The sequence below is a fragment of the Cricetulus griseus genome, chromosome X (assembly GCF_003668045.3).
Source record: "Cricetulus griseus strain 17A/GY chromosome X, alternate assembly CriGri-PICRH-1.0, whole genome shotgun sequence".
In the NCBI taxonomy this organism is placed as follows: domain Eukaryota; kingdom Metazoa; phylum Chordata; class Mammalia; order Rodentia; family Cricetidae; genus Cricetulus; species Cricetulus griseus.
Genome location: NC_048604.1, coordinates 16,318,905 through 16,332,687, shown reverse-complemented (window position 1 = coordinate 16,332,687; position 13,783 = coordinate 16,318,905). Strand labels below are relative to the sequence as shown.

General features: G+C 42.3%; 1 protein-coding gene and 1 pseudogene across 1 annotated transcript; both read left to right on the top strand.

The window, feature by feature from the left end:
- The first annotated feature begins 2,544 nt into the window (after window positions 1-2,544).
- On the top strand, window positions 2,545-11,697 carry LOC113837786 (cancer/testis antigen 55-like). Its single transcript, XM_035450142.1, has 5 exons — window positions 2,545-2,623; window positions 3,458-3,642; window positions 9,802-9,946; window positions 10,769-10,881; window positions 11,491-11,697. The coding sequence occupies exons 1-5, from the start codon at window positions 2,545-2,547 to the stop codon at window positions 11,695-11,697; spliced, it is 729 nt and encodes a 242-aa protein (XP_035306033.1).
- On the top strand, window positions 5,495-6,127 carry LOC118237740 (annotated as a pseudogene).
- Window positions 11,698-13,783: the final 2,086 nt, after the last annotated feature.

Sequence of the window (13,783 nt, the reverse complement as noted above, 5' to 3'; positions counted from 1 at the left end):
TTTGACTCTTTAAACTCTTCTTAAGGTATAAATATTATGTCAAAATTTGTAAAATTAATATATATATACATATAAATTTTGTCATGATATTAATGGTAATATAGGGTAGTAACGAATCCTAAAATAAGGCTTCATCTAGCTTCCTGAATATGATTTTGGGTTTGAGTCTCTATCAGGTAACTAGGAATTCAGTTTACTCTGGATGTACATAACAATTTATGGTCCTTTAGCTTCTTGAAGATTTTCTGTACATGACAATTAAAATGTTTAAATTTTCTGCAGTGAACTATGACCACACCTAACAGTGACCTTTTAAGGCTCAAAAAGGAAGATAGGGAGGGCCCCACAATAATGATTCCACCTGGATTGTGGTAAAGTCACTAAGCTGGCAAACAGCACCTGAAGATCGACTTTGGACTACAAACTGCTAAGGATAATTTCAAGGTGGCTAGCTGAGATGGTCCAGCCTCACAGACTACTCTAGTCAGGAATTGAGATAAGCCCTGCACTTTTCCATTACACAGAGACTGGACAACAAATGATACAGCTAGCTCTCCCAGGACTTGTCCATTATCCCATTTTTTCAGGGTCCCCTAAAGATACTGGTACCCCCAGAAAACAGGAAATAACTTTAAGAACACGACACCCACATTCCAAAGTAGTGGGGTAGGAGGTTTTTAGTTGTTCAGTGGGTTATGGATATTTGTCATTGTTTAGGGGAGATGTTGGTTACAAGTTGTTATTGTAATGGTCTGGAAAAAAAACTGACAAAATCCAAAAGTTAGCCACTGGGCAGGAAACTGCCCTTGTTTTGACTGCTGACAGTATGCTATTCAAATTGGACCAGCAGGACACAAAAGAAAATGACCGCTGAACTTTGCCAAGACAAGGCATAAGAGTCCCTCAAAATTACTGCTTCACAGGAAAGTCTACCCAATATTCTATACCTGCAGGCTGAAGATGGATGCCTCAACATTACAGACAAACCTTAGATGACTGTCGAGATAGCCAGCTCTTTCTGTTATTTCTTAGTTTTGGAAGTTCTTTGCTCTGAACTTCCTGTTTACTCAGGTAATATTATATCCTTCTCAGGTCTCTGATGGAGATGAAGACTAGACCGTTATAGTTATAATTTTCCTTGTTACCAAATTCAAAAAAGAAATGCACAAAAGAGGTATAAAATATATTAGGTTGAAATACATAAAAAGATAGGGTTAGAAATACAAGTTAGGATAGAAATTGAATTAGGTACAATACTTTGGACTTACCAAGATTGGATAGATAATGGAGTCTTTTCTCTGAATTTGTCAAATGCAAATGAATTGGACAGTTAATGTAAATTTTTTGGTTTTTTGAGACAGGATTTCTCTGTATTGTTTTGGACGCTGTCCTGGAACTTGCTCTGTAGACCAGGTTGGCCTCAAACTCACAGAGTTCCGCCTGCCTCCACTTCCTGAGTGCTGGGGTTAAAGGCATGCACCACCACCACCCGGCCATGTAATTCCTACCTGTATATATTTGTATATATTCATTGTACTTATTGTATATAGTTTTGCAATGTTAGTTAAAACCTTCGCATTATATTTAGACATAAAGGGGGAAATGTGTGATATTTTGATTGTGCTCTGACAAAGCTTTCTGGGACACAGAGGGCAGAGCTAGCCACTAGCTGACCAAAATTAGCCATAGAGGTTTGGAGGACTGTAGACAGATAGGAGACAGAAGGTAGTAAGGTGAGGCTAGAAGATCTCGGCCCTTTTGGAGGAAGGAATGGGAAAGGTAGGTAGGAGGTGCCTGGTGGCTGCTCCCCTATTTCTCTGATCTTTCAGGTTCTTACCCTGATATCTGACTCCTGATTTTTTTTACTGATAAAGATAAATCAAAAAGGCTTCACTATCCTCAAAATTTTATATTACAGAAGACACACACACACACACACTCACACACACACACACACACACACACACACACACACACACACACACACACACACACACACACACACACATTCTGACCCTGAACAATGCCACAATGTAGATACTGCTTATGCTTATCACCAAACATGATTGGGGGACATTGCAGGGACAAGGGTTTCTGTCAGACCTCCTAAGACAAACCCCTGGCCCTATCAGGAACATGTAGGAAACACACCCCTTACACACAAACTGAGTACCCCAAGGACACACCAGAAGCAGATTTTCCAGAGACCTTCCTGTTGCTGCTCTCACAATGGGTGGGTGTGGCCAAATGCCTCTGCCCAGTGCCTCTCATTGGCTGGAGCAGTGACGTAAACACCCCATTGACTCTCATTGGCTGGCAGTGGAAAGAGGCGGACTCTTCTCGGAGAGGGCGCCTGAAGGGAGGCTCCCTGCAGCGAGCCAGGTGCCCTGGTCCTGGCTCTCCTGAGGGCGCCTTTAGCTGTCCACCACCATCTTGCAGAGGCTTGGGAAGACAAACAGGGCCAGATCCTGAGAGCCAGGAAAGCCTGCCTGCAGATTCATCTGTAAGCCTCGGCATTGCCCAGGCTGGTAGTAAACCACCAAGATGAATCTTCTACGCCGGGTTTCAGCTATCTTTCGGAGGGGCACAGAGTCTCAAGAAACACTGCAGAAACAACCTCAAGGTATGCCTCTTGGAGTCTCCTTATCCTTCACTCAGAAGACTCCTCAGAAAGGGTATCCTCCACGTGAGGAGTGGTGAGGCAACAAATAGGGGGAGGGGCCTGCCGCCATCCTGAGTGGCTGTTGAGCATGAGGGTAAGCCTGAGTTCCCGACAGTTAGGCCAGCACTGTCTAACTGTGCCTCAAGCGCCCTTGGTGGACCAACGCAGGAGGGTGTCTGGACCAACTCAAAGAACACAAGTCTATGTGGGCTGTACTGTCTCCGCCTTCCCCTTACAAGACGCCTTTGTATTCCCCAGAGAAGGGGACCATCTCACTTTGAGAGTGAATTTGGCCTTGTTTCCCACGCACACATGTATCTGAAGCCAGGAGGCAGAGTCGGTCATAAGGAGGGTACCACAGAGGAAGGTGCCCGGTGGTCCCAGCAGGCTACTGGAGCCACATCCCGAAACATTACTTACCCTTTATGCTTATGGAGAGTAAGAGACAATTTGGAAACGTATCCTTGTATCTGCACATATCGTTTAATGCTCTGTCAGAATGCAGAACCATGGCTGTGCGTTTGCTACTGACGATGAGGCAGGCATACACTAGTAATAATGGGAATTCAAAGAGGCTTCCTGAGCAGATAAGATGAGCACATCCCTTGCATTCTACTGGCACAGGTCACCTGCAGATGCCATGGAGGCACAGTGACAACCTTAGGCTGCAGAAATAGTTATTTTGGTCAGAGAAGTGATGGTATGTGCTCACATCTACACAGGTGGACAGACTACGACTTCTGTTTAGTGGCTCTTTGCATTTGACAGTGTGACCTTTGTTTCTGTGTGCCATAGATAACTCCAAGTTGAAGTCTATCCATGGAATTGTGACCCATCTTTGTTCCGACTATGGCTGGATTAATGAATCTATCTTTTTCAATACTGACGTGGTATGTGGTAAGATCTCAGTGAACGTTGGGACAAATGTTATTGCTCTTGTGGAAGAAAACGAAACAACTCATGTACTGAAAGCAATCAAGGTATGACAGAGTTTACCCAGGGTTTCTGTTGCTGTGATAAAATATCATGATAAGAACAAATTAAGGAAGTGTGTTTATTTGGGCTTATGGTTCTAGAAGATGAGTCATCATGGCTCGGAGGTATGATGGTAGCAAGCAGCAGGTATGGTGACAGAAGCAGGGAGCTGAGAGCTCACCTCTTCACATGCAGTCTTAAAGCACAGAGACACAACTAGAAATGTTGACAGTCTTTCAATTTTCGGACTTCTTCTAATAAACACCTCCTAAACTTCCCCAAACAGTCTCTCCATCTGGTAACCAAGTGTTCAAACATCTAGCTTTTTGGGGACATTCTCCTTCAAACTACTATATTTGATGGGAGTGGTGGTACATGGCATTAGTCATTGGACTCAGGAAGCAGAGGCAGGAAATTTTCTGAGTTCAAGGCCAACCTAGTCTATATAGTGATTTCCAGGCCAGCCAGAGTTGCATGGTGAAAACCCATTTTTAAAAAACTTTCAGACAATAGAAAGGAGAAGTGGATGGAAGGGAGTAATAGAGAGGGGAAGAGAGAGGGAATGAAAGCTGCATTCAAGATGTAATCTATGAGAGGAAAAAAGAAAAATGTCATACTATTATGCATTTTAGTAACACAACGATCAAATTACATTGTAAATATAAATAAAAATAAAAGATGTACAGTTTCTTGCTGAAAGTAGCTAAAAGTTTCCTTGCTTTCTTTTTTAAGAGTATAAACTCAATAACCTTAAAACTTTTATATATAAATAAAATTTTAATCAAAAAAAGATTCAGACAATGTTGATGTATAGTCAAGTTAACATCACACTTCTCTGAGCTTAGTAGATTTGATGTTACAACATTTGAATGCAATGATGCTTATTCTGTTTCTATATATTGTCAGATCTCTTCATATTTGAACGTGTAAATGATTCTGTGTAATCCTGCATCTTATATCATATAGTGACAAGCCATTTTCTATTCAGTATCCAAACAAGCAGAATTAGTATGACAAAGACTGTATTGTTCATGCTCACTTCTATGCCAGTTAAAGTATATGTATTCATTTACTTCAATTTTTTAGATTTAGTTTTATTATTTTATGTGTATGAGTGTTTTGCCTGCATGTGCATCTGTGTACCACATGTGTTCCTGATGTTTGAGGATGTGGTAAGCCTCCATATGGGTTCACTTCTGTTCAGCTATTGACACATTGAGGCTATTGTCAAATTCTTCTCAGTTATGCTTTTCCAACTGAGACTCTCAACAGCAGGCCACAGAAGATCCCTTATACTGGCATACTATTATTATTATAAAATCATGGTAAAACTGAAAACAGAGTAGCAAGGTCCCCATCTTGTTTTGAATTTTTGAACTCTTAATCTTAAAGTTATAATTTGTACTGCTTATTCTTCTCACACAGTAGATCCACCATAAGTCTTTCCACATTGGTAAAAATATATTTATTAGGAAAATAGGCTGTGTTCTCTCAGTAATTTTTCTAAAACTCTCAGTGTTTTGTTTTCCCAATGTTTTAAAAATATCAATTATGTCATTGGTGCACTCTGTTAGGAACACAGGCCAACACTCTTGTGTTTTTCACAATGTCAGAATTTATTGAATAACAATAAATTCATAAGACACAGTGGTTTCAATGGCAGCACTTTGCAAGAAAATCCTGCTTATTTTGGTAATCTGGACAAGATTGCACAGGCTTTTTTCTTAATTTTAATCTTAATTACTATTCCCAGTTCTCATATAATACACCACAGTCGATGGGACGGGGTGGGGCTGGCGAACTTGTGTGCCTCGTTGTCCCGGGACCCCGAGGGACACTGGGCGGGTGGCTGGCACCATGAAGATCTGGACTTTGGAGCACGTCTTTGACCATCCATGGGAAATGGTTACCACGGCTGCAATGCAGAAATACCCCAACCCCATGAATCCCAGTGTAGTGGGCATTGACATGCTGGACAGACATGTGGATCCCTCTGGAAAGCTGCACAGCCACAGACACCTCAGCAGAGTGGGGCCTGCCTTCCATTGTGAAGTCTCTCATTGGTGCAGCGAGAACAAAAACGTATGTGCAGGAGCACTCTGTGGTCCACCCGGTAAAGAAGACAATGGAGCTCAAGTCTACCAACATCTCATTTACAAATATGGTCTCAGTAGACGAGAGGCTCACATGCAAGCCGCACCCCCAGGACCCAGAGAAAACTGTCCTGACCGGGAAGCCATCATCACCGTGAAAGGAGTCAGCCTCAGCAGCTTCCTTGAAGGACTCATGGCAAGCACCACATCTTCCAACGCTAACAAAGGCCGAGATGCAATGGAATGGGTGATCCATAAACTAAACGCCGAGGTTGAAGACTTGGCAGCATCAGCAAGAGGAAGCAGACGGACGCCGATGGCAGCCTGGCAGCCTTGGGGGAAAAATGACAGTGGAGATGGGTGTGCAGCTACAGGGCCCCGGGACTCTGCAAGCTGACATCATATTTATTTATTATTTAAAAGATACGGCTATTTTAGGTAGAATTTATTATTATTATTATTATCATTATCATTTTTTTAATTAGCTGGGGTAAGGCTGTGACTTTTGATCAAAACAAAAGATGGAGAGTTTCTAAATCAAAGTGATGGTCTGAGGTAGAAGGGCTTGAGGGAGCTGTCTGGAGAGTCTTGTGTTTGTGTGAACAATTCACGGGTCTGTTTGTTGTTGTTTAAGGACTTAGAAGAAACTGATGTTGACCTCAAGTCTCCTTAGGTAGAATGTTAGACCCTGTCAGGGACTGGAACAGTATCTGGGTGTAGACCAACCAGAAGAAAGGCGGGCCGCCCTCAAGTCCATACAGTTGCCCAATGCTGTGACCTGGAACCACCTACCCGAGGAACTCACTTTAAAAAGAGAAACTGTATAATGTCAAATGCCATTAATTTGTATAAAATAACTTGCCCTCTTGGAAACCAGTGTTTGGATTTTGTACTTAAATGATATTTTTGAAGTGCAAATTAGCGCTAAGTTGATACATGACTCCAGCAAAAAAAAAAAAATAGTATTTTATTGTATTAACGGGTACTGTATTAATTTGCCAAAGTTTTGTGACTTAGTAAAGGCATTCCTTTCCTTGAATTTGTACTTTGTGATTTCACATGCTGTACTGTGGGCTGGTTATGTTAACTGAAAAAATAAAGTCATTACCTGAATGTCGTATCACTCTTAAACAGAAAAAAATACACCACAGTCAATATGTAAATACACAAAAAATGCAGGTTACATAATGAATACAAATGGTTAAAGAGGCTACAGCACAGTTTCATGAGTTTTTAAGAGGCATGAAAAAATGTAAATAGAGTAGGGTCCCAAAAGCCAGCAAAGGAGTCAGAGACAGCCCCTGTTCCCATTGTTAAGAGCCCCACAAGAAGATCAAGCTACACAACTGTCACATATATGCTGAGTGCCTAGGTCAGTCCCTTGCAGGCTCCATGGTTGTCGGTTCAATCTCTGTGAGCTCCTATGAGTCAAGGTTAGATGATTCTGTGAGTTTTCTTTCGGTATCCTTGACCCCTCTGGCTCCTACTATCCTTCCTCCCCCTCTGCAGGATTCCCTGAGCTCCGCCTAATGTTTGGCTGTGGGTCTCTGCATCTGTTTCCATCAGTTGCTGGATGAAGCCTCTCTGATGACAATTGGACTAGGCACCAAACTGGTCACAGGAGATGGCCAGTTCAGATTACTTAACTGCTAATGCTAGGAGTCATTCTTGTAAATTCCTGGGAGATTCCCTTGTGCCAGGTTTTTACCTGACCCTGAAATGCCCCTACATCCCACTCTGGCTTCCCAATAGTCTCTTTCAGTGTAAATGTACCACATTTTCTTTATCCATTCCTTGGTTGAGGGACATCTAGTTTCCTTCCAGTTTCTGTCTATTACAAATAAAGATGCTATGAATATGATTGAGCAAGTGTACTTGTGGTAGGACGGAAAATCCTTTGGGTGTATGCTCAAAAGTGATATAGATTGGTCTTGAGGTAGATGGAATCCCAGTTTTCTAAGAAACCGCCACACTGACTTCCAAAGTGGCTGTAAAATTTGCACTCCCACCACCAGTGGAGGAGTGTTCCCCTTGCTTCACATCCTCTTCAGCATAAACTGTTGCCTGTTTTTTTGGTCTTAGCCATTCTGACAGGTGCAAGATAGAATTTCAGGGTCGTTTTGATTTGCATTTCCCTGATGGCTAAGGATGTTGAACATCTTAAGTGTTTCCCGGCCATTTGAAATTCTTCTGTTGTGAATTCTCTATTTAGACCTGTACCCCATTTTTTTAATTGGGTGATTATGTGGTTTGTTGATATCTAGTTTCTTGAGTTCTTTACATATTTTGGAAAACAGCCAGCCCTCTGTCAGATGTGGGGTTGGTAAAGATCTTTTCCCATTCTGTAGGCTGCAGTTTTGTCCTATTGGTGGTGTCCTTTGCCTTACAGAAACTTTTAAATTTCATAAGATCCCATTTATTAATTGTTTTTCTAGGTGCCTGCATGATCGGTGTTCTGTTCAGGGAACTGTCTCCTGTGCTGATACATTCGAGATTTTTTTTTCCTACTTTCTCTTCTGATGCCTTGCCCAGCCTTAATACATGGGGAGGTGCTTAGTCTTACTGCAACTTGATATGCCTTGTTTTGTTGACCTGTCCTTTCATAAACAAATGGAGGAGGAGTGGATTGGGGGGTGGGAACAGAGGGAGTGGGGGAGGCACTGGGAGGAGAGAAGGGAGGGGAAACTGCAGCCAGGATGTAAAATAAATGAAAAGGTAGATAAATTTATTTTTAGAAAATATAAACAATAATGTAAAAACAGTCTTTACTGATAAGATTAGAGACTGAACCAGGCTGTAGTGAAGGAGCTGCTTCTGGAGAGTCAGGTATTGTGGACCAGTGAGTTTTCATCAAAAACACAGTGTCCAGAGGCAGAAGCAAAAAAGCAGGACTTTCTCCAAGTTCAAGAATGGGTGAACTGATTGAATGAGGGTCACAGGGTAATCAGGTGGGCTGGAAAGGAAGATATGTAGGCATTATCAACAGCAAGTACTGAGCTCAGCTGAAGATGAAGGGACTTCCTCTGTTTTCCATGTTAGGCCTTGGCTAACGCGTCAAGTGTCAGATAATAGGTCATTGTTATCAAAGTGATAGGTGTCCACTTTTGATGTAGTTCAAATGGAGGGAGCTGTACCTTTGCCTTGGTCTGGTGTATGTGATAATTGTTAGGCCTGCTTTTCCTTTCAATCTCTTCTGATGGGGGTTATTTCTCCCATGTCATCTTCTACATCTGCACATGGGTCAAGTCAGGGAATAACATGCTCTCTTCTTTCTTGTTCCCCAAAGTTGTGCTGCTCATTCTTCTCCCTGTCGACTATATTCTGTTCCACTCCCATGTCCCAGGTAACTCATTTCTCTTCCTTCACACACACCAAAAAGGACATTTCCTCAAATTACTCCACTGTCACTCAGTCTAAAAAATTTCTGTGTAAATGTGCAAAAATGTGGGGTGGAGAGATGGCTCAGAGGGTAAGAGCACTGACTGCTCTTCCAGAGGTCCTGACTTCAATTCGCAGCAACCACATGGTGGCTCACAACCATCCCTTATGAGATCTGGTGCCCTCTTCTGGTGTGCAGATACACCTGGAAGCAGAATGTTGTATACATAATAAATAAAATCTTTAAAAAACATGTGCAAAAAATGTTTTCTAATTAGAGTTACAGCCATGAGTAAAACTTATTTAGAAGTAAGTTTTAAAAATAGTTAACACTAGTGGATTTTTGAATTCCTGGAAAGCAAGAGCACTATATTTCTAAGATCAGAAGGTAAGTAGTGAGAGCATTCAAGGCATTTGTCAATCCATAGAGCAAGCACAGCCACAATTGATGCCATCACCTCAGGTCTGTGATGCATCTTTAATGGAAATGTATTGTCTAGGTTTGAGAACAGTTGTTTAAAAGACTTCTGCTACAGGAGGGCTATTTTGGCACAAATAATGAAGCAGCACCGTTACAACTATGCTAGGTCAACTCATTAAAATGCTGTTTTTTGATGGGGAATTGTGGTAAGTATAAAAATTTCTGCCTGTAAATTTTATTTTACTTTAAGCCACTGTCTCCTTCTCTTATAGGTGAAAGCCATGAATAATTCTGTTGGCGGTACTGAGGCATCAGACCTTGATAGAGAACTTTGTATTTCTTGTGTCACCTCAGTAACACAGGACAACGTCTATATCAGTCAGGAAACTTTTTTCCCTGTCCAGCTGTTTTCGGGAGGTAAGATTTATAGTCTTTAAAAGCATAGATGAAGAGTATGGGAAGTGTCCTTGAAACTGAAAGTAAGGTACAATAAAGGGGAAAATGGGAAATACTTTAAATATTGCCTAGCGATCCTGTCCCCCGTGAATGCTGTCATCGTGTACCCATGAGGGTTTCACTATTGATTTCTTTGCCTGTTTTGTTTTCATATAGGGTTCCTCAAACTTACTTGAAACTCACTATGTATCTGAGGACTATTCATGACCTTAGGAAATCTATCCCTTACCCTTCTGAGTGCTGGGAGCATAAACTTTGTGCATGCATCAGGGTACATGGAAAGTAGAGTCAGTGACAGAGTCACACAAGTACAAGAGTTTATCTTGAAAATGCCTCCATCACTTCAAAGCAAAGGTGCAGATAGGTCTCTCTCCTTCTGTCCTCTTTCCAGAATATTCAACAGATAGATTCTCATATTTTGTCCCTAGCCTAGCTACTGAGGTTCAAGCATGTGATCCTATTGTGTACCTGCCTGCCACCACCAAAGGAGATACCAAAATGTCCACTTGATGAGAAAATAAGGTGCTCCTAGCCACAACTTTCCCTCTGAGACACGCAGTTATTAGTTATCCATGTCTGATGAATAAATCATTGTAGAAGAACCAGTGTTTAAAGGGCTTTAGTCTCCCTTCCTGTAAGAAGATATTTGAGATATCTGTCCAGTGCAAGTATTTACAGTCAGGATATGTTGGTCAGCACATTGCAGAGATGAAGGGTCTTAGGTAACGTGACATGACCTGAGTGCAATAATATTTACACTGCTAATTTTCTTGGCTGTTTTAGAATTTAAGCCTTTCAAAGGAGACTTGTTGCTGGTTGAGTATTCCATGAAGCCGGGAACCTCAAACATGAGCATTCACTCTGTGAGCCCCCTGAACTCACAGAGTATCAGAGAGGTAATATGCTTCCATGTTGCCTTTGTCATGGGTACTGATCGCTTTTTTAGCCCAGGACTTTGTTTGGTATGTCTGGCAGTATATCCCCTGCCAAAGTGGACACATTCACTGATTGAAAAGGAAATTAGCAGAAAATAATGTAGAATACACACATACTTAATTCCTAGGTTGTGTGTTTTACTTGACATTAGGATGTTCTGTGGACAACAGTTACAAAGTGTCTTAGCTCTGAGGCAATTGTGGGGAAACTAAGTGCCCTGGGTTTGAGGTGTTCAATCTGCTGATGAGGAGGGGGGTGGGGTGGGGTGGGGGGTGGAGTAAGACCTTGATTAGTACAGCCTGAGAATGAGATGTGAAGCCAGGGAGGTAGCGGGTGAGGCATGCAGGGTTCATCCTCTTATCAGTAGCCCAGGGCTCATCTTGTTTCTCTGCTTTAATAGGAGAGGGGTAGAACGGTGACTCAGATGTATCGACTCACTTTCCCTGTGTGTCCAGGATGAGAATCAGTGATGGGGTGGGGGACCTGCTGTTTACAGCCAAGGGGTTGTTGAGGGCCGTCTGTGGTGGGTTCTGCTTCTCCATACTCACTGCCTTCATTTCCCTTCATAGGTCTGTGTGACCAGCGTTGATGGAAGAACTGGTATGTTGGAATCCAACATCTATTTCACTTTGGATTCTCTCCAGAAGCCTACTGGTTATACACCCGGGCTCTATGACGTTGTGAATGTGGTTGCTGTGGACAGCATTCAGACACACTGCATTTGGAGAGCAGTATCAATGATCCCGGTGGAAATGTGTGTTGACCAAGCCTCGTAATTCATTTTCAATATTATTTCTAAGGCTCTGGTTTAATAAAATAATGTGCGCATGTAAAGCAAAGATATATGAACTATGTATGACTCTTCTTTTGAACATCCTGGTAATTTCATTAGCAACATGAACTCACTTTAGGAAGGTACCATGTTAATTAAAAAACATGTCCTATTGGAATGTGATTTTTGCAGAGGAACAACCCTGCCTTTAAGGTAAATGCATCTTTTTCCATAAGCAGGAGCAGATTCTGTGTTGCCAGTGGCCTTGTGGGCCATTAAGCAGCATGGAGAAGCAAAGCATTTGACTCAAGATTCTGGGGATGAGCCGGCAAATGTGATGGGGTATGACTTAGCTTTACAGCTTGTCCTCTAGTCTGAGTGTCCTTATGCCTTTCCAAAGTTTATTTCTCTACAGTGTCTTTCATTTCCTACCAGCTATTCCATCTGTTAAACCTAGTGTTTTTCTGTGGATCCTCCTCCTATGGTAGTGTGCAAAATAAGCCCATGCACAGAAATGAAAGACTAGACTTAGGTCTTCTTCAAACAGAAAGATGAGAGTAGACTTATTAGTCTGAGAATTAGTGCCCCACAAAATGCTTTCTAGACTGGGGAGGGCTTTCTGAAAAGTTGATTGACCCTCCTTCAACAGTTTTCAGCCTTCACAAGGAATCCTGGACCTGTCCAATATCTACAGAGTGAAGGATGCCTGCACTAGAGATCCAGGCCATCCCAACCAGTTTCCTTTCATCAATACCTGGTATAGTCTGGCCCTCTATCCACAAGACAGGGTTCAATTCTATGCCTCTTGGGTATTCACTACAGTCTTTATCTCTAATAGAGTTCCAACCACCAAAAGGCCACCTTTCTTCCAGGCAGGGGATCAAGATTTGAAACTTTCACCATCTACCCCTCCTCTTGAGTGCGGCCATCCCCATAGTCAGAATCTAGAACCCAAAGCTCCAGTGTCTGCTTTATATCCTGACTTGCCATCTCATTGCTCAATCTATAGCTGGTATTGGCCCTTTGTCCACAGACCACTAGAAGGCATCTCCCACCTCAGTATGCTTAAGGTCCTGGTTTCTTCAAGGCTTCCCAGTGCCCAGCCATTGAGTGCTCTATTCCTGTTGTGCTGAACTCTGTAGCCAGTTAACCCCCATGAGGACAGGATTCTCAGTCCAGACCCAGTTCCATATGTTTATCAGCCATTCACTACTGCTGATCTCCTGAACTAGTGGCATCACACCCCACCATACTTAGAGCAGGACACAAGTTATAATCAACCTTGTGACTGCCATTATGCACAGCCACCAGCTTACTTGGGACTACTTCCATCAACTCCTGACTGACCTTTTTATCTCCAGATAAAGAGTATATGGTCTATTAGGCAGCGCCTGCCTGGCTGATCACTCAAGCATCCCAAACACTAGTAATCTGAAGTGATTTGCTGACACCTTCCTTCCTGATGAGTGTCCCAAATGCAACCCTAACACACCAGTGGTCCTCCAAGCCCTTCTAAAAATGATGAAAGTCATGCTGGAAGAGTTCAGAATCAAGAATGTGGAGTCACAATCAAACAGGAGAAGTCACCCGGTGCTCTGATGAATCCCCAAATCAACTCTATGACCAGCTCTTGACACTTAAAGACAGTACACCCCTTTTGACCCAGAGGCCATTGTACTCTGGACAATGGTCAATACAGCTTTTTCCCAACAGCTGGCACCAGATGGTCCCTGGAAGCTCCAAAATCTAGACAGGTTCACAGGAATGAATACTGAGCCACTTATAGACATCCCCATACTTTGATGGTTGCTAACTGGGAAGAGGCTGCAAAAAACAAAAAAAAAAAAAAAGAAAGAAAGAAAAAAAGAAAAGGAAAGGAAAGGAAAATTACTTAGAATAAAACACAAAAATGATGGTGCTCACATTAGAAACTAGAGAAAATTCAGACACCCAGAAGCCCAAATGAAAGGAAGATAACCAAGGGCCATTAGGCAGGGACCAATGTGCCTATTGCAAAGAAGAAGGGCACTAGAAGAATGAATGATGGCCTTCACTGGCACTAATGCCATGGGTGCAGCTGTGCTCAGGAT